Genomic DNA, 19,873 nt, shown 5'->3' with positions numbered 1-19,873 from the left:
GCCTTTTTTTTTTTTTTTTTTTTAAATTTTGTGACAGACTCTTATGTTGCTGAGGCTGGCCTCAAACTTGTGATTCCCTCCTGGTCAGCCTCTAGAGTAAACTGGGATTACAAGCAGGAGCCACCACAACTGGCTGCTCATATTAATTTTGGTATCAACCAAATGTGTCAACATTTGGACAATTTGTATAATCCAGTGAATCAATGTTTTGCAAATGACAATACATATGCTGTTACAAATATTACCTGTGAGTAAAATGTCCATCTAAAGATGTTAATGTAATGGAGCCTAAAGTTTATAGACATGGCTTCAGATTCCACATTCCAAGTGATCTTTAAAAGATTACCATCTGTGTGATGCAGCTGGAGTTCTATGGTAAGGCTCAGGCTTAGCATGCTGAAGCCCTGAGCTCATCCGCAGCATCAGAACAAAACCCAACACAAAACCCAAGGGGCTGTGATATAGGTCTGTGTAGATGGCTTGCCTGGCATGCAGGAGGCTGGGTGTCATCCCCAGCACTCAAACAAACAAACAAACAAAAAATAGTGCTTGTACATTTAGGTGAGATATCAAAGAATATTCACAATTACTTTAAAAGGCTATTAAAATGATCTTCCCTTTTCAATTAAATGCCGGCAAGGCCAGGTTTCCTTCATAACCTTCAGTTATTTCACAAGAGATAAAAAGCAGCAGATACGAGAATGTAGTTTGTCTTCAACGAAACCAAACATTAAAGAGATCCGAATGCAAAACGAAAGCAATCTAAATTTTTATGGAAGATATACTTATTTTTCAAGAAAATTTGCGTAAACCCTTAATAATCTCATTGTATTTTAATAAATTGATGTTTTGAAAATCACTCGTTTAGGGGCTCGCCGAGTATGCGTGAGGCACTGGGTTCCATCCTCAGCACCAAATAAAAATAAAATAAAGATATTGTGGGCTGGGGTTGTGGCTCAGCGGTAGAGCACTTGCCTAGTACTTTCGAGGCCCTGGGTTCGATCCTCAGCACCACATAAAAAGAAATAAATAAAACAAAGGTATTGTGTACAAGTAAAAGAATTAAATATTTGGGCTGGGGATGTGGCTCAAGCGGTAGCGCGCTCGCCTGGCATGCGTGCGGCCGGAGTTCGATCCTCAGCACCACATACAAAGATGTTGTATCCGCCGATAACTAAAGAATAAATATTAAAAAAAAAAAAAAGATATTGTGTTCACCTATAAGTAAAAAAGTCTCAAAAAAAAAAATCACTGGCTTAACAAAGTTCTCTATTTAAAAACGCCCAGGGCTGTGGGTAGCTCATTGGCGGAGCACTCCCTGTCCCAGCACCCGCAACTTGACAGACGAAATTCCAGCCCGCAGTATCGCTGCGCACCATCAGGTCAACAGCCTCTGGGGCCGCGACTTCTGACGGTGCAAAGGGGCCGCGGTAGCCCGAGGCGGGGAGCCCGCCTCGCTCAGGGGCCGCAGCGCTCAAGCCCGCAGCGCCCGCCGTCCCGCCCTCGGGCAGGGGTCAGCGGTGGGGGCCGCCGCCCTTTGCGCCGCCGCCCGCCCCCGGAGCGCTGTGCCGCGCAGTTGGGGCCGCCGGCCGGTGGGAAGGGCCCCGGGAGCGGGCGGGGCCTTCGGATCCTTGGCCCCGCCCCACGCCCCCGAACCCCTTGGCCCCGCCCCCACGCCCGCCGGGCCGTCTCCCCGCCCCCAAGCCCGCTCTGAGGAACGGCCGCCCGGCAGCGCAGGCGCGGACTCCTCACGACAGTGCGACGCTTTCCGGCCGCCGCGCGGTGCCGACGTGTCGGACGGCTCCAGGCGGGCTGGTCATGGCAGTGCGCGCCCGGTCCGCGCGGGCGCCTGCCGGCTCTGGTAGGCTTGGGGTCCCCGGTGCAGGCAGGGCGGGAGGGCCCGCGGGAGCCGGGCGCTGGCCCGGGGTGGCAGGGAGAGGCCGGCGCCCCTCGTTCACTCCTGCTCTTACGGCTACAGACCAAGTGCAGAAGGACCGGCCCTCGCAGGCCACGGCGCCCGCGCAGGCCGGCCGCATGGCGGCGCTCCTGGGCTTCGAGTGGACGGACCTGTCCAGCTGGCAGAGGCTGGTGACCCTGCTCAATCGACCAACGGATCCGGCCAGCCTGGCGGTCTTCCGGGTTCTCTTTGGTGAGGCCACGCTGCGGGTGCGAAGCGGGAAGGACAGTGTTGCCTCCCTGGGTTGCTCGCACACCTAGCTCGCTTTCCGAGAGCTGAGGACGGTGGCGAGTGGGAGGTCTCCGTGAAGTTAGGGTCGAACCTGGCTGGCTTTGCCCCTTCTAGGTAGGATTGGTGGCCAGAGGAGCTTTCATCTGCGGCTAGATGAAATAGAGGCAGAGGAGCAGGGACCCATTCTGTTTGTGGCATTAAGTTGCCCAAAAACTAACTTTAGAGTAACAGAAAGCAAGAGTGACAACAAGAAACTAACATTTTGTCTGACCCAGGACTTGGAATGAGTGACAGCACATGTCCTTGGAATAGGCTACACAGGTGCCAAGGTTCCCAAGTCTCGTAGTTTTCAACTGGGGAAAGTTTTGCTCCCCAGGAAGATTTGGCAATGTCTGAGATGTGTCATAACCTGGAGCCAGAGCAATAGGTAGCATGTATCTCTGCAGGCACCAGGGCTGCTCCTGGATGTTCTGTAATGCATAGGGCAGCCATCCCAACAGATACCCAGACCAAAATAGGACTGGCCTTAAGGGTTAGAAACTCTGCCTTAATCCAAATGACTTCCTAATCTGATCAGTCTTTTCTGTTTACCTGTTTGTTTGCTAAGTACCCCTGCAAAGGACCCCCAGAGCACTTTCTGTAGCTCTGTAGGATAGATCCTTATAACTGTCAGAACCTATTGGTTTTGATAGCATTCTGTACATTTCTCTCATTCAATCATCTCTAACACTATGAAGTATTATGAGCCCTCTTTCACAAATGGGGCATTGACTTTCTGAGCTGCGGGGCTATCTGAGATCACACAGCTGGCATGTCACCCAACACAGACAGGGCTCAGTGATCGTTGTTGAGTGAATGGGAGAACCAAGGTAAGAGAAGCTGGCCCTGGGGCTGGGTACACTTAGCTGTCCTCCTGTATTCCACTGCTACCCTAGCTGAAGCTTCACAGTCCCCTCTCCTGCTGCCTCTACAGCGTTCTTGATGGTGCTGGACATTCCCCAGGAACGGGGGCTCAGCTCACTGGATCGCAAATACCTGGATGGACTGGACGTTTGCCGCTTCCCCTTGCTGGATACCTTGCGCCCGCTGCCACTTGACTGGATGTATCTTGTCTATACCATCATGTTTCTGGGTGAGGGGAACTTGGGAGAGATGGGAGTATTGACTGACCTGCTGGTGAATGTCCAAGTCTTGGGTGCCTGTTTCACTTCTGCATGATTAGTTTTCATGCTGCACATCTGTAGGTCATCTCAGCTGTGAACCCATACCTTCTCTTTTCAAAATATTGAAATAGTGTGTAATTTTCATTTAGTTTTGCCTGATCACAAGATGTCTGATGACTTTGTTTAATCCCAGTCATGGCTGGGCCTGTGGTGACCCTGGGGCCTTACCTCTGCTCCCTGTGCATCCCAGGGGCGCTGGGCATGATGCTCGGGCTGTGCTACCGGCTGAGTTGTGTGCTGTTCTTATTGCCATACTGGTATGTGTTTCTCTTGGACAAGACGTCGTGGAACAACCATTCTTACCTGTATGGTTTGGTGGCCTTCCAGCTGACGTTCATGGATGCTCACCACTACTGGTATGAGTTGGGAATATAGGGGCAGGGTCAGTGGATCAGGATGCTTACCAGAGATGAGGACTCATCCAAGTCCTAGAAATTGCCCCAACAGGCATATTTTTTAACCATGTTTTGCAAAGCATGGTTGCAAGGTTACACTTTGGGGTGAATTTGGGAGGGGCAACAGCCAGCCATTTGGGGCAGTGGGGTTGACAAAAGGCCAAATGCCTCCATTCCATCCTCACTTTTTCCATATCTCCCCAGGTGCCTTGACCTTTCTACTTCCTGTAACCCTCTTAGAAGAAGAGAAGACCAAAACCAGACCTAGCTGTTTTCAGATACTTCAAGGGTGCTCATGTGAAACAGAGAGCAGACTTTCTCTGTGTGAGCCCAGAGGGGAGAGTTAGAACCAAAAATAGACGTTGCTGTGAGGCGGAGATCATGTCAGGAGGAGAGGGTCCACTAGGGCTGCTATCCTGGGAGGAAGTAGCCCTTCCCATCTCTGGCTTAGGTGACCATCTCTTGGGGAGGTGGGGGAAAGGATTTGGAGTCAGGGTGGCAGGGTGGATGCCTTACAGAGTCTTCCCTTTGCTAAGTGAAAAGCAAACATGAAATGTCAGTAAGATGGGTATATGAACAAAATCGCAAACACTGAACTCATGAACAGCCATGAAGTTACATCCATTGATGGACATATGCAAATTCTTCTTTTGTAAAAAAAAACTTTTTCCAGTCCTGGGATTGAACCCAGGGTCTTGTACATGCTAAGCACTTGATCTACCACTGAGCTGCATCTCCAGGATCCTTTTGTAAAACTTTAAACTCATTCAGAATGTCTATCTCTGATCACAGAGAATGAAGACACAGTTTTGGCAGAATATCCCTGAGAAATGCCATTTTTATGACTTTTATACGTTTTGAAAAAATTGCTATCATTTACTGGGGGCTTTCTGCATGGCAGGCACATTTAAAATTTTTCCTCATAACTTTTCAAACACTCCTCAGATTCTTCCCTTTTCAGTCATTTTCTAGCCTAGCCTTTTTCCCCAATTTGATCCATTAGTACAGACTCAATTATGAGCTGGTAGTAAGCAATAAACTTTTTATTTTTTTATGTATTTGTATTTTAATTTCTGGCAATATAAAAGCATCCCCATAAAGCCATTCTGGTTTTCACTTTTTTTTTCCCTCCACACTGGGGCTGGAACACAGGGCCTCATGCACGCTGAGCAAGCTCCGTACCACAGAGCTCTGTCCTCGGCCCTGTTTTTTACTTTTGGTACACTATTAATGAACTACATGACATGAGATAAAATACTTGATTATGAAGTATGCTTTGGGCTAGATGGTTTCGCCTGACTGTATGTTAATGGAAATGTTTGGAGCACATTTATGGCAAGCTAGGCTACTCTAGACTGTTCAGTAAGTTTGTGTGTGTGTAAAATCCATTTTCAACTTAATAATATTTTCAAGTTATGGTAAGTTACTGGGATGTACCTTTATTATAAATAAAAAATCTATAATAATATTTCTTTTTTTGTTTAGCAATACTGAGGACTGAACCAAGATCTCATGTGCTAAGCAAGTGCTCTACCAGTGTGCTACATCCTAGATTGGGTCTTGCTAAGTTGCCCAGGCTGGCCTAGAACTTGCAATCCTTCTGCCCCAGCCTCCTGTGATGTTAGGAGTACAGGCGTGCATTGCTGGCTATAGTAATACTTCTTACAATAGGCTGGAGATGTTGCTCAGTGGTACAGTGCTTGCCTAGCATGTGTGAGGCTCTGGGATCAACTCCAGCATTCCAAAAAAAACAAAAATTCAGAATTTTCTCATACATTTCTAAAGGGTCTCAAGAATAGCCCAGAGAACCAGGAAGGCCATGGAGATATTCCTACGGTAGATGGGTTTGTCAGCATGGAAAGGAGAGGGAGAGACAGGGCTGGACCAGGAGGCCTCCCTCATGTCGACTCCTTGGTACAGGTCTGTGGACGGCCTTCTGAATGCCCGTAAGAGGAATGCCCACGTGCCCCTTTGGAACTATACAGTGCTGCGTGGCCAGGTACAGGACTTCAGGACAGATGCTCCTGATAGCCACTGTGGGCAGCCTGTCTTCCCATGCCAGCTTGCGTATACTCTGCCTTCCTGGGTTGACTCTTTCCCTTTGCGGGAAGCCAGGCTGGCTTTCCATTTTCTCCAGTCCTTACTCTGGGAGTTCTCTCACCCTGTCCAGGGAAGAGTATTGTTTGTGTGGGCTGTGGAGCCCTCTTGAGAGGACGGGTCTTGTCCTCTCCCTTGGGGTCTGCTGCTTGTTGGGTGAGTGAATGTCTTACAGTGGAAGAGTGGATCTGCTCTACCTTGTGTCCTGGACTGAGTTCAGAACTTATTTCTGTTGGTGCTGGGGATTGAACCTAGGGATGCTCCACCTCCAAGTTACACCCCCAGTCCTTTTTAATTTTATTTTGAGATGGTCTTGCTAAGTTGCCTAGGCCAGCTGTAACTTGGGATCTTCCTGCCTCAACCTCCCAGATACTTGGGAGTACAGGCCTTACTTTGTTCATGACTAAATAGTCAACAACATTCTTAGGCCTGGCAACGTAGCTCAGTGGTGGAGGACTTGCCTAGCATGTGCAAGGCTCTGGGTTTAATCACCAGAACTGCAAAAAACCCTGAAAACCAAGGTTCTTTTTTGTTTAGAGTGTTGCATGTTGTGTATGCAGATCTTCATTGTGTACTTCATTGCTGGTGTGAAGAAACTGGATGCAGACTGGGTGGAAGGCTACTCCATGGAGCACCTGTCTCGGCACTGGCTCTTCAATCCTTTCAAGTGAGTGGCAGTCAGAGTAGAGGCCTTGCTGGAGCCTGGAGCAGAGCAGGCACTCGGCTTCTGTGGTCTGCAGTAATGGGTGCTATTCCCACTGTGTCCAAGTTCACCCCTCTTGACTTCTTTTGTCCACTCATCTCCCTGCTTGACAGAGGAGAGTCAATTATATTAAAAGATTAAGGCCCAGCTGCACCTGGGAGACTTGTGCTACAGGTGGGCAAGAAGGGAAAAGAAATAGACAGGAAAGGGCCAGAACCAGGTGCAGTATGCCTGCCTTTGCCCCAGCTCTCACCAAGATGGACAGCCACTGCTCCTGCTCCAAGCAAACCATTATTACCAACTGTCTCAAACAGGTTCGCCTCTGATTTCTCTCCTCTCCCTTCTTCTCGTTTTACTTTATTTTTCCCTCTTCCACTTCCTGAAGTTTTTTTTCATTCATGACATCCACGAGGAACCTCCTGTCCCCACAGTACACATTTCTCAGGCCTATCTTGTGCTAGGAAATCTGTCCTTGCCTTTTACATAGCGTATGCTGAAAAAAATGGGACACCCGAACCTGTGAAGGAGTTGGAGAACTCTGCTGTAGCATCTTGGGGTGGCTCGGGCCCTTCGGTGGTCTGCCTCACCAGTGAGTGTGTGTCAGCAAGGACAGGGCCGTGAGGCATCTCATGTGTGAGTATTCTGTGATGCGGGTCCCTGTGCCTGCCTGCAGATTGGTGTTGTCTGAAGAGCTGACCAGCCTCCTGGTGGTGCACTGGTGTGGGCTGCTGCTGGACCTCTCTGCTGGTTTCCTGCTCTTCTTTGATGCCTCAAGATCCATTGGCCTCTTCTTTGTGTCCTACTTCCACTGCATGAATTCCCAGCTCTTCAGCATTGGTCAGTATCTGTAGCTTGGATGAACAGGAGCCAGAGGCTGTAGGGAGAGACTAGGAAGAGGCGTCCTTTGGGAAACAGTGGTGGGACCAGGAGCTGAGCTGAGCCCAGTGCAGTCACTGTGAATTGGGAGTGGATGGGATGAACATTGGGGCTTTGGGCTCAGTGTGCTGTGTAAGGAGTCTCTGGGAAGAGTAAGCATCCAGTATCCTGTAGCTGAGAACTCTCTTTTCCTTTTTTTTGTGTGTGTATGCATGGGGGTGTGTGATGCAGGGGTCTAACTCCGGGCCTGTACAAGCTAGGCAGGTGTTCTGCTTAATGCTTGATTTAAGTAGAGCATCTGGGACAGGCTTCCTGAGGGAGGGGTGTGGTTCAGACCAATCCTGCATCCTTTCTCCCTGCTTTTCTAGGTATGTTCCCTTATGTCATGCTGGCTACCAGTCCTCTCTTCTGCTCCCCTGAGTGGCCTCGGAAGCTGATATCCCACTGCCCCAAAAGGCTCCAGGAGCTGCTGCCTCTCAAGGCAGCCCCTCAGCCCAGTGCTTCCTGCATCTCTAAGAGGAGCCGAGCCAAAGGAGCCCAGAAGCCAGGGCTGCGCCACCAGCTGGGAGCTGCCTTCACTCTGCTCTACCTCCTGGAGCAGCTCTTTCTACCCTATTCCCATTTCCTCACCCAGGTTAGTGGCGTAGTGTATGTGTAGCAGGGGCTGGGCTTGGAAACTGGCAGAGGTGACATAAATCATAAAGTGGGAAAGAATAAACTGGTTTTGTAGGCCTCTCAATAGAGGAAGGAACTGGCATGAGGCAAGTTGATCTGACCTGACCCCCGCCCCCCCCCCGCCCTGCCTTCCTAGGGCTATAACAACTGGACAAATGGGCTGTATGGCTACTCCTGGGACATGATGGTGCACTCCCGCTCCCACCAGCATGTGAAGATCACCTACCGTGATGGCCTTACTGGCGAGCTGGGCTACCTCAACCCTGGGGTGAGGCATCTGACACTAATGACAGTCTGTTCTTCAGAGTCCTCTTGATCTTTGGGGCCTGGTTTGGTTCTACACACATCAAAAAGTAAAACAAATTTGGGTCTCTGCTCTTTCTCAGGAGTCAGATTGAACCTTTTCTTAGGTGGGTAGAGGTAGAATGCCGGCCACTTCTTTATACTATGACTAGATTTAGGCAAGGTAAGTACCATTAGCCCAGCAATGAAAAGTTCATCCCCAGAGGCGAGTGCTGACCTTTTTCTGGCAGAAAGGGGCAGCAGGCTGGGTCTCTTCATGCCGTGGGCAGTGCATGCCTGTCGGGAGGCTGAAGATGTGAGGTGGGACTAATGTGGGGTTTGGGGTCAGGTATTCACACAGAGCCGGCGATGGAAGGATCACGCAGATATGCTGAAGCAGTATGCCACTTGCCTGAGCCGCCTGCTTCCCAAGTACAATGTCACTGAGCCCCAGATCTACTTTGATATATGGGTCTCCATCAATGACCGCTTCCAGCAGAGGTGGGCAAGGGGAGCAGGAAAGGGGAAATTGCACACAGCTCTTTGAAGTGAGGTGAACGGCGGCCTTGTCTTGCCATATGCACATCCTGGTCAGTCTGGTTGTGGGCATTGGTGGTGGCTTCCAGCAGGGGGCACCATCGTCCTGGAGAGGAGTGAGCTGCTGGTCCCTTACAGTGCCTTTTCCACAGGTAGCCCCAGCCCCGCCTTCCAGTGCTGCAGACTCTTCCCTCTGCCCTGGGCTGGCAATAGCATGCTGACATCAGCTGTTTCTTCTATCTGGAAATCCTGTCCCCTCTCCCTGGGAGTGATGAAAGGAACAGAAGTAGAAGTGGCAGTGGGTGGGCAGTCATGGCCTCCTTGGAATAAGCTCTTTCTTTTTCCTAAGGCTTTTTGACCCTCGTGTGGACATCGTGCAGGCCGACTGGTCCCCCTTCCAGCGCACATCTTGGGTGCAGCCACTGTTGATGGACCTGTCTCCTTGGAGAACCAAGCTGCAGGAAATCAAGAGCAGCCTGGACAACCACACAGAGGTGGTCTTCATTGCAGACTTCCCTGGTAAGGAGGCTGCGGGGGGAGGCCTTGCTACCTTCCCTGGTCCTCTGTCAGTGGGAAGGCCCTCCGCAGGGATGAACTGCACCTCTGCTCATTCAGTAGAGTTCATTCTACTGTGGTGTGTTACCTTGGCAGGGCTGCATCTGGAGAATTTTGTGAGTGAAGACCTGGGCAACACTAGCATCCAGCTGCTGCAGGGGGAGGTGACTGTGGAGTTGGTGGCAGAAGAGAAGAACCAGACTCTTCGGGAGGGAGAAAAAATGCAGGTATTTTGCTGGGATTAACAGTGGCAGACAGTTTAGGCGAGTAGGGTTTATTAGACCAGAAAACGCTTCACAGCAGTGGTGCTGCAGGAATTCAGTAGGGGGTTCCGCTGGGGCGTAAGAGTGGCAGAGTGCACACGGGCACAGTCTCTGGCTCTGAGTAGCCTCCTCCAGGATCCCAGAGGTCAGTTACTTTAGACTCCAAAAGAATGAGGAGACAGTGGACAGTGTACCAGGCTGGCTAAGCCGGGTTTTTTCTCCTCCTCAGCTGCCTGCTGGTGAGTACCATAAGGTGCACACGACATCACCTGGCCCTTCCTGTTACATGTACGTTTATGTCAACACTACAGAGCTTGCACTGGAGCAAGACCTGGCTTATCTACAAGAATTAAAGGAAAAGGTGGAAAACGGAAGTGGTGAGTGTATGAAGGGTCAGGTGGATATGACCCCCCGGGTTTCAAGAAATCAAGGTCATGAGTAAGGATCTAGCCATTAAAGAATGAACTTGGGCTGGGCACAGTGGCACACGCCTGTAACCCCAATGGCTGGGGAAGATAAGGCAGGAGGATCTCAAGTTCAAAGCCAGCCTCAGCAAAAGCGAGGTGGTAAGCAACTCAGTGAGACCCCATCTCTAAATAAAATACAAAATAGGATGGGGATGTGGCCCAATGGTTGAGTGCCCCTGAGTTCAATTCTTGGTACCAAAAAAAAACTCTCCGTGGTGAAGAGTTCTCAGGGACAAGATCTATGATCTATCTCAGTGATTCCTCTTTTGTTGTCTTCTGGGCAGAAACGGGGCCTCTACCTCCAGAGCTGCAGCCTCTTTTGGAAGGGGAAGTGAAAGGGGGCCCTGAGCCAACACCTCTGGTTCAGACCTTTCTTAGACGCCAGCAAAGGCTCCAGGAGATCCAACGCCGGCGAAATACCCCTTTCCACGAGCGACTCTTTCGCTTCTTGCTGAGAAAACTATACATCTTTCGTCGCAGGTGAGTTCTACCTACAGTTGCAAGCTTGGTGACTTCTCTTTCATGAGGGTAACACTAGACTTCTTAAAGACAGAGGAAGTAGTCTGTGTCTGATGGCCAATGCCCCAATCCTGGTATGTGCCAGGCTATATAAGGACTGGGACATAAAGGGTCACTGCAGGGAGATTCTCAGATAGCTGGGGGAGAGGGGCTAGGTGTTCCCTAAGGGCTTTGGCTGGAACTGTTTTTGAACAGAAGTTTGGACTGGCTTTTCTCCTGTTTTTCAGCTTCTTGATGACTCGAATTTCACTTAGAAATCTGCTATTAGGCCGCCCTCCCCTGGAGCAGCTGGCCCAAGAGGTGACTTATGCAAACTGGCGCCCTTTTGAAACAGATGGTGAATCAAGTCCTTCAAACAGGGAGTCTTCAAATTCCAATCCTCCTGAGACAAATCCTGATCCTATGCACTCAGAGTTCTGAGGGCACCGGATGTTTGATGCAGATATGGGAGCAGCCAGTCACAGACACAGCATCTATGCAATGGACATTTGAGAACATTTTTAGATTTGTTTTACATTACATAACAGCTTGGAATTAATAAAGATATTTCAATCCAAGATTGAGGAGCCATGAGGAGGTTGTCAAATGTCCTTTGAGAATAAAGGGGTGAGTTAAAACTGACCAGCTCAGGTGGGTATGCTGGTGTATACACCGGTAATCCAGTGCCTCAGGAAGCCAGCCTGAGCAAAGGAGACTCAGTAGACCCTGTCTCTAAATAAATCTGGGGATGGGGCTCAGTGATCAAATGCCCAAGTTCAATCCCCAGTATCTGCCCCCTCCCCAAAAACACCCCTGTAATGGTTAATGTTCCTAAGTGCCGTCACACATGTACCTATTTAATCTGTAGTATCCCTTATCCCCAAACTAAATTTGCCCGAGACATCCAAAACATAAGGGGTAGATTGGTAGTTCCCAGATTCATTGCGAGTCAGCCTGAAATGCTAATGTACAAAGTGGTTTTACCTTACTCTGGTTTCTTTTTTTCCAGTTGCCTAGACAGTGGTTTCCATTAGCCAATGAAGTTTTTGTCCCCCTCCCCCCACACACACCCAAGTATCCGGAATCACATTTGGAGCTTAGCAAATTACACAAGCTGTACCACCTTTTTACAGGTTACCCAGGCTGACCTTAAAGTTGAGATTCTCCTGTGTGGCTGGGATTGCATGTGCCTGCTTTTTAATATCAAGTCCCATCAATTTTTTCCACTGGAATTTAATTGAGACTAGGAAAGACATTTTATTGTGTGGGTTGGACCTATAGGATAGGCAGAAAATGTCATGCAAGCTATTAGAACACTTGAATGGTTAAGAGTTAGGGGGTTGGGTGGGGGTGTTTTTGGACCAGTTTCTAATTCTTCATACCTTAACCTTAGAAAGTTCAACTATCTTCCTTATGTTTTGGAAGACTTCTAATAAAAGTACTCTACATGGGCAAGGATGCTGCCTTCATGCCAGTGTACCACCACCTCCCTGACCTATTTCCCCCAAAGAATGGCATAAAGTGTTCAGTATAATTATCCATGTCCCAAGAAAAATGAGGTCTAGTTGTTCCGAGAATTGGCCTTTCAGCCAATCAGCTTTAGATTGATCCTTCTTCTGATCCCAGCTTGTGGATTTTGTTCTCAACTTTAGGTTTTGGAAAGCCTACTGCAAGGTCCTGGAGTGGCTACAACAAGGACATATTTCAGTCTAGAAGGCAATATTGGACAAACCAGATGGGAGTCTAGACCTGTTGATTCCCAGTGGGCCCCAAGAAGTATGTATACAATTTTCAGGTTATTTGTAGCCACAGCAATTAAAGAACAGTAACACAGGGTAGAACCTAGCATTTTATTTAGATCTTCATTAAACTGTTGGAATTGAGAACCAGACATACGTAATAAACCTCCAAAAATAGACCCTGGAAGGCACTTTCTGCTTCGGGCAAGCAGTCATGGAGTAGCATGTAAACAAGCTGGCTTCTCTGTACCACGCCAGCCAAGTCTGCTCTCTCCACGGTCAGCCGCACCAGCTCTGCCCTCCCTTCGCTTAACACCAGCCAGACCCCCTGTAGGTCTAACCCAAGGTTTTTCTGTAGGACACCTTGGCCTACCTGGGAATGCTGGAAACATGTTAAAGGAATCATGGTGTTGAGGAAAAAAAAAATCTTTTAAAAGCTGCCATCTGAGGTGATAGCTTCTCTGTACTTACGCCATACCTCAGAATACAATAAATAAGCAATTAGAAAATGTTCAAGTATGAAGGGATTTCCTCCTCCCCGCCAAAAGCACTGCTCTCTGAAGGAAGCTGGTTTCTCTGTAGCTACACCAGCTGTTCAGAAAGCTCATTGGACCTGGTTTTGAAAATAAAACAAAGTTAAAACCCTGGGAGGAATTATTGTGCAGTGTGGAGTACTCATCTTTCTTATAAAGAAAAAAAAAAGTTATCTGGTACCAAAGTGTGCAACCTACAGACCCTCAGGTACTGCCCTGTGACTTCTCTGTATGACATCACAAGGGTGCCAAGTGCCTGTTTTTCTAGACTAGGAGTTGGTGAGGTTTGGCTAGTGCTGAAACCATGCATAGGATTGGTTTAATAAATGAAAACCTTATTACGTACGTCCTCCAAAAGACAGCTGAAGGTGGAAAAATTTTGATTTGGTGCTATTAAAGAGGTGGCAATTAAGAGCATAAGCACCAGGGAGATGGTTTAATGGTAACTGCCTTTTTGATTTTTTATGTCAGGCTGGAGCTCCGACTGGAACTTGCGTTACATGCAAGATAGATTGGGTAGGGAACACTCCCTGACAAAGAACTACATAATTAGAAATGGATCAAGTTACAGGGAGGATAAGGGAAGGCTTCACATTCATAATAGAGCTCAAGACATTACAAATTCATGCTGAGAGCTGTGGCATTGCCAGACAGGCTATAGTGGAACTACAAGTACTTTTACGTGCACATTACAAGGATATTTTCAGCATTTGGTAGGAAAGTCAATGTGTTTAGGACTTTGGAGGGTTGGGTGATAGGGCACAAAGGTTCAGTTCCAAAGCATTATTCACTACAAGTGTTGTTACTAGGCAGTTACATGGATCACCTATGCTCACTAAATTCATTATAATGGTGAACAAAACTTCTAGGGACAGAATAGCAAGCCCAACTTACAGTCCCCCACAAAAGCTAAAATTCATGTCATTGACTAGAGAGTGACTGCAACTGATGAGCTGAAAGAGGACAAGAAAATTTAGCAAGAAGGGCCCTTTCCCTCAGAGCTTGAAGGCTTCTCTGTAGCCTACGCCAACAAGTCTGGGGAAAAAAGGCTAACACTTTTAGTATTTAAGCTTTTTGGGCACTTCCCATGGGAAGCTGTCCCTACCAAAGTGGCCATAGGCTGCAGTCCTCTGATAAATTGGCTTCTTCAGATCCAGATCCCTGGAATATACAAGTCCATAACTTAATATGTAGCATTGGATTAAAATAAAGCAAAACAATCAGCAAGACTCATTTTCAAGAGCTCTGGCAAATGAGTTCAGTTCTCTGGGGTATGCTAGGAAAAAAGTTTGTGGCAAAAGTGTTTGTTACTTCCCTGGTGTCCAAAGTCCTTGTACAGTCCTTATTAGTAACTACAGTTCTTGTTTTTCCGGCCCTGGCTCAACAAATATGAAAACTTGTCATTATTCTGAGGAATTCCAATTGTCAAAAGCTCATCTGAGGATCATGGATACTTACCAAGGTCCCACTGCCCACTATGGTTCTTTTCTTTGTAGAACCTTGAACATCCCACTTGTCTGTATTAATTTCTTAAACACCCTTAGGTATGATGAGCACAAAGCCCAATATTAAATGTGAAAGACTTTCTAGGGTGATTAATATAAGCCACAGAGCACTGTGACTTGTATTTCTCAATTAAATGCTCCCTGAAGGCAATTTTAAAACATCAGCATGTTCTGGAATTAAAATGTTTCCCCATTTGAGGAGTCTACCTTTACCTCCTCATATCTAAGTAGTATGCATCACATATACCCACACCCTCTACTTTTCACTAGCAATAGGCTTTACCATCTTTACCTGACAATGACCCCAGGGCGAAGATCAAAGTTCTTCTTCACAATCTCTAATAGCTCTCTCTCAGTCTTCTGAGAGGTACCATAATGGAAAATGGAGATGGACAATGGATGAGAAACTCCAATAGCATAAGAGACCTAAAAGGATTCAAATGTTAACAGTCAGTAATTCAAATACATACTTATATACATTGGTATAAAATGGGCAAGAAGCTTATTACTGTTATATCCCCTCCCGCTTACATGGCTGTTTACCACTCCAATTACATAAAAAGAATATATACCTGAACAAGAACCCTCCTGCACAGACCTCCTTTAACAAGGGATTTTGCCACCCAACGGGCAGCATAAGCAGCTGAGCGGTCCACCTTAGTATAATCCTTTCCTGAAAAGGCACCTCCTCCATGAGCTCCCCAACCGCCATAGGTATCCACAATTATTTTCCGGCCAGTCAAACCAGCATCACCCTGAAATTATAGGATTTAAGTCACTTTATGCCTAATCCTTCCCAGTAAGTGGTTCTAGATTAGAATGCCTATTCTATGCCACTAAAGATTCACAAGCAAATTCCAGAATCTTAAAAGAGGTGATAGTGACCCAAACTTTTCAAGTAACCAAAGACTCAAAATAGTAAAGAGTATGCTGAGCTGACATTTACCTGAGGCCCACCAATAACAAATCTGCCACTTGGCTGCAGATGGTAGATGGTATCCTCATCAAGATATTTTGGAGGTACAACAGCTTTGATGACCTTCTCTTTCAGGGCATCCCTCATCTCGTCAAGACAAACTTCTTCATCATGCTGAACAGATATAACGATTGTATGGACTCTGATGGGAAGCACAGCACCTCGATCTTGCATATACTGCACAGTCACCTTGAAGTCAACACAGGTTATCAGAACACCACCAGTTTTGTACTTGTTCTCTATCAAGTTACAATACAGTGCTGGGCATAGTGGTATATGTCTAATCTCAATGGCTCAGGAGGCTGAGGCCAAGGACTGAGTTTAAAGCTAGCCTCAGCAATAGTGAGGCACTAAGTAAACTCAGTGAGACCCTGTCTCTAAATAAAATACAAACAAGGCTGGGATGTGGCTCAGCGGCAGAATGCCCCTGAATTCGATCCCCAGTATCAAAAAAAGAAAATTACAATGAGCAAAAATACGTTATTCTTGGCAGTCATCAAATTCATGGATCTTTCTACAAAGTAATTTTAGGCAATATAGCTTTAAGATCACTTACTTGAGTTTTTGAATCTGGGCGTAACCAAGGCAAAGTGCCGTTGCGGCGTAGTTCAGCCAGTTTGGCATTTAGCTTGTGTGCTAAGACAATGGTTAAAGGCATACACTCCTCAGTTTCATCGGTGGCATAACCAAACATCAAGCCCTGAAAAAAAAGAGCCAGTGATGTAACATTAAAGCTTAATTTAATTTTAGAAGAGACATAAATAGCCTTTCACAATACCTGGTCTCCTGCACCAATGTCTTCCTCATTTCGGTCAAGATGAACACCTTGAGCAATATCTGGTGACTGCTGCTCCAAGGCCACCAGCACATTACAAGTCTTATAGTCAAACCCTATAAACAAAAATGTCTTTTAAGAACAAAAGGCCACAATACCCGCTCTGTTCACAATTACTTGGAATTCTAAATACTGCTACTGCTGAAGAAATCAGATACAGTAGTAACTCCTTAGCCATGGTTTCACCTTCCACTCACTCTCTGTTACCTTAAAATTGTAAATGGAAAATTCCAGAAATTTGTGATTTTCTAAAAAAAATTGCCCTGAGAGTGTGATGAACTCTTCCCTTCCCAGGACACTAATCATCATCCAAATACATGCTACCCACCTGCTAAATCACTTAACTATTGAAATGTCTTGGACGAACAGTGGCTTTATGTTCAAATAAACTTTACTTAATAGCCCCAAAGCATAAGAATAATGCTAATACTTTGAATATGCCAAGAAAACTTATAGTGTGCCTCAAAGCAAACAGGTGCAAGTTCTGAAGGGGAAAAGATGGCCAGGATTGCTAAGATCTATGGTACAATAGACATTTTGTCAGATCACATTTATAACTTGGTACACTAACTTCCATCTTATTTTTGCAAATCTAATGTACCTCATTTATGTTAGGCAAAACTGTAGCCAAGTATGTACGGGGGGGGGAAAAAATATTCGTCAGTTTCAGCATCTGCTAGTCTTAGAACATTGTCCTCCACAGCAAGGTGAGGCTATAATACCAAAACGTCATACTACATATCTACATAACCGGAGTTAAGGATTATTAGGAACATTCTAGAAGACAGTTTCAACCATTATATCTAAACATAAGCTTAGGAAAAAAGCAAAATGAAAACACACCTTTGGAAGAATCATCATATCCAATGTGCTTAATGGCTTCCCGAACCACTTTCTGGTAGTCAATGGCTGCTCTTGATGTAATTTCCCCAGCAAGAAGAATCATCCCAGTTTTAGCAACAGTTTCTAATAAAGGAGAGATTCACACAGAAAAAACATTTTTATAAATTAGTTCTCCCAATGTTACCTTTATAATCAGGCAGTAAACAAAAGCACATGTTCTGAACCTACCACAAGCCACTTTGGCATCAGGGTCCTGTTGAAGATGGGCATCAAGGACAGCATCACTGATTTGGTCACAAATCTTATCTGGGGGGAAAAATCAATTTCTTTTACTATTTAAGTATGGGATGCCCCTTTCTCTATGAACTGGAAAAAAAAACTTTGTTGGGGGGATTTAAGAGTTGCTTTACCACATCTACACTCAGCTGTGCCCCACCCCATTTCCATTTATTTTGAGACAGAGTTTCAAAAGGTTGCTAAGGCCTAAACTGTGGAGGCTGATGCCTCCAACTTGTGCTCCTCCTGCTGCCTTGGCTTCCTGATTGCTGGGACTGCATGCATTTACCACTGTGCCCAGCTAGGAGAGAAAAAACAAACACACACTGAGATTTTACTTTTTTATTTTGAAACATCATAAAAACTTTGAAGTGAATCACTCAGTGCATTAAGTATGCTCTTAACTGCTGCTTTTTGTAAAGCACTGCTTTACCAGAAGCAGTCTGCCTGAATAATAAATGCTGGACACACGAGTCCGTGTTACTTAAAAAATTTGACACCGCGGTCTTAATATAGTCGCACAAGCTCATTGAGTCAGTCAGCCAGCAGAACCCTCGAGATATCCAATACACATCCATCCATTATGATGTGTGCACTTGACACCTCCCAAGGACTTCGGGGCCACCTCTAAAAAGCTGGAGGTTTTGAAATACCGTTCCAAGCCTAACCATTCCAACGTTCTCGTCCACCTCCACTGTCACCTGCCAGACTCTGGTCCCGGGGACCCTGGGAGAACAAACCGCAGGCACCACGGCCTTTAATCGGTGCAGCACAACAGCACACCGGTGAACTCGTGGCTGCGCACTGGCACGTGCACACGATGTGGCAGGACAATCTGGCCAGTGTCATCAGGCTCCTGGTCTCAAGGGACACTGAAAGAATTAAGCCACGAAAGGAAACAGCCACGAACAAAAGGAGTGACCCGGCGGCCATCCGGCTGTGTCATCAGAGCAGCTCCGGCATAGGCTCGGCGGCGCCTGTCCCTCGGCCCCCACCTACGTCACCCGTTCTAGAAAGGGGGAGTAACCTCCAACACTCTCGAATTTTCCAGACAGCCCGAAAAATGCGCCACCGGCCAGGCCCAGGCGGCCCCGCGCGTCGCGCTTAAGGGCGGCGCGCCCAGCCCAGCCCGCGAACACGATGTCCTCCTGAAGCGCGGGCCCGGCTCACTATGGCGGCCACACACAAAGCCGGGAAGCGGCGAGGGCGCCGGCCTGGCAGAGGTCCCCCTGCAGCGCTGCCCGCGCGCCCGCGCCGGCCTCGCCACGTGCCGCCGCCGAGCTGCAATGCGGAGCGCGCACCCGTCGCGGGCGCGCGCGGGGCGGGCCGCCTACGGAGGGCTCCCGCCGCGGGCCCGCGGAGCCGCCCTCCCGAAGAGTCCGCCACCCCCCTTCTGGAATCTTCCGCGGGCCCGGCGCGCGGCCGGGTGGGGGAGGGGCGCGCCCCTGCCTCACCTGGGTGGCCTTCCCCCACAGACTCCGAGGTGAAGAGGAACGTGCCCTCCTCGATGAACGCCTCGTGGAAGCCGTTGAGCTGACCGTTCATGTCGGCGATGGCGGCAGAAGAGCGACACTGAGGAGCGGACAGACCGGCGGCGGAGGCGCAACACGCGGACGAGGAAGAACACTCGGTCAGCGGCGGCGGGGCGAGCAGGGCGGCGAGCAGCGCGGTCCGATATTTATACCGCAGAGCTCGCAGGCCACGCCCCCGGTCCCGCCCATGCGCGCGGGGAGGTGCGGCCGCGCAGGGCAGAACCATCGCGGGGTGGGGGGATCCTGCGAGCGTTGGTCCCCGGCGGGCGTCAGCCATCCGGGGCCGTCACGACCGGTGGAAAGAGACGCGAGAGGACTGCTTCGACGTTCGCTCCCTGTCGACGAGGGACGAACGGCGACAGGGCTCCAAGAGTCGTCCCCCGCGCCGCGACATGGCACCGCCCTTCCGGCCGTTGCAGGCCAGCGTCCGCGACCGCCCCCAGCGGCGGCGGCTGGAAGCGCGGCTTTTGTGCTGGCAGTGCGGGGCTCCGCGCCGCGCGCCCCAGCGGCCGGGACCGAGCTGGGCGCCCGCCCGAGGCTCGAGGGCTGTGACTAACGGCCTGAGGGAAGATGGCGGCCGCCGGTGGGCGAGGGGACAGCGGACCGTGCTGGGCACTTCGGTCGCGTGCTCGGAGCGGCTGAGAACGCAGACCAGAGTTTTCCCAGAAGCTGTCCACGCCCGCGACCGCGCTCGGCCGCTCCACGAAGTTCTAGCTTTGCAGTGCCCACTTGGTTGGTCCCTGTCTTGTCAGTGAACGGAATTACAGGGAAGGAGAAAGAAAACAGACCGAGCCAGCAGGAGCAGGAGTCGCCCCCGAAGAGTCATGGCCAGGCAGGGTCACTCATCCTGGGCAGGGGTCATTGTGGCCCCGGGG

The 19,873-nt window shown here is 48.7% G+C and overlaps 2 protein-coding genes across 2 annotated transcripts; one reads left to right on the top strand and one right to left on the bottom strand.

Annotated features, from left to right (window-relative positions):
- The first annotated feature begins 1,763 nt into the window (after positions 1-1,763).
- Ggcx (gamma-glutamyl carboxylase) lies at positions 1,764-11,353 on the top strand. The gene is made up of 15 exons (XM_026414121.2): positions 1,764-1,861; positions 1,979-2,149; positions 3,162-3,320; positions 3,602-3,767; positions 5,727-5,805; positions 6,464-6,570; positions 7,280-7,443; positions 7,851-8,116; positions 8,294-8,425; positions 8,789-8,940; positions 9,326-9,495; positions 9,628-9,758; positions 10,024-10,171; positions 10,546-10,741; positions 11,008-11,353. Exons 1-15 carry the CDS (start codon positions 1,819-1,821, stop codon positions 11,198-11,200), a joined length of 2,277 nt encoding a protein of 758 aa, XP_026269906.2. The 5' UTR covers positions 1,764-1,818; the 3' UTR covers positions 11,201-11,353.
- A 1,242-nt stretch (positions 11,354-12,595) lies between these two features.
- On the bottom strand, positions 12,596-19,135 carry Mat2a (methionine adenosyltransferase 2A). The gene is made up of 9 exons (XM_026414122.2): positions 18,921-19,135; positions 17,419-17,496; positions 17,191-17,313; positions 16,291-16,403; positions 16,069-16,212; positions 15,483-15,701; positions 15,109-15,291; positions 14,829-14,962; positions 12,596-14,192 (listed from the first exon to the last, which is right to left on the bottom strand). The coding sequence occupies exons 1-9, from the start codon at positions 19,009-19,011 to the stop codon at positions 14,090-14,092; spliced, it is 1,188 nt and encodes a 395-aa protein (XP_026269907.2). The 5' UTR covers positions 19,012-19,135; the 3' UTR covers positions 12,596-14,089.
- Between the last annotated feature and the right edge of the window lie 738 nt (positions 19,136-19,873).

The sequence above is a fragment of the Urocitellus parryii genome, chromosome 12, assembly GCF_045843805.1.
Source record: "Urocitellus parryii isolate mUroPar1 chromosome 12, mUroPar1.hap1, whole genome shotgun sequence".
NCBI lineage: Eukaryota > Metazoa > Chordata > Mammalia > Rodentia > Sciuridae > Urocitellus > Urocitellus parryii.
The sequence above is the reverse complement of the archived record's forward strand: the minus strand, read 5'-3'. Positions and strand labels throughout refer to the sequence as shown.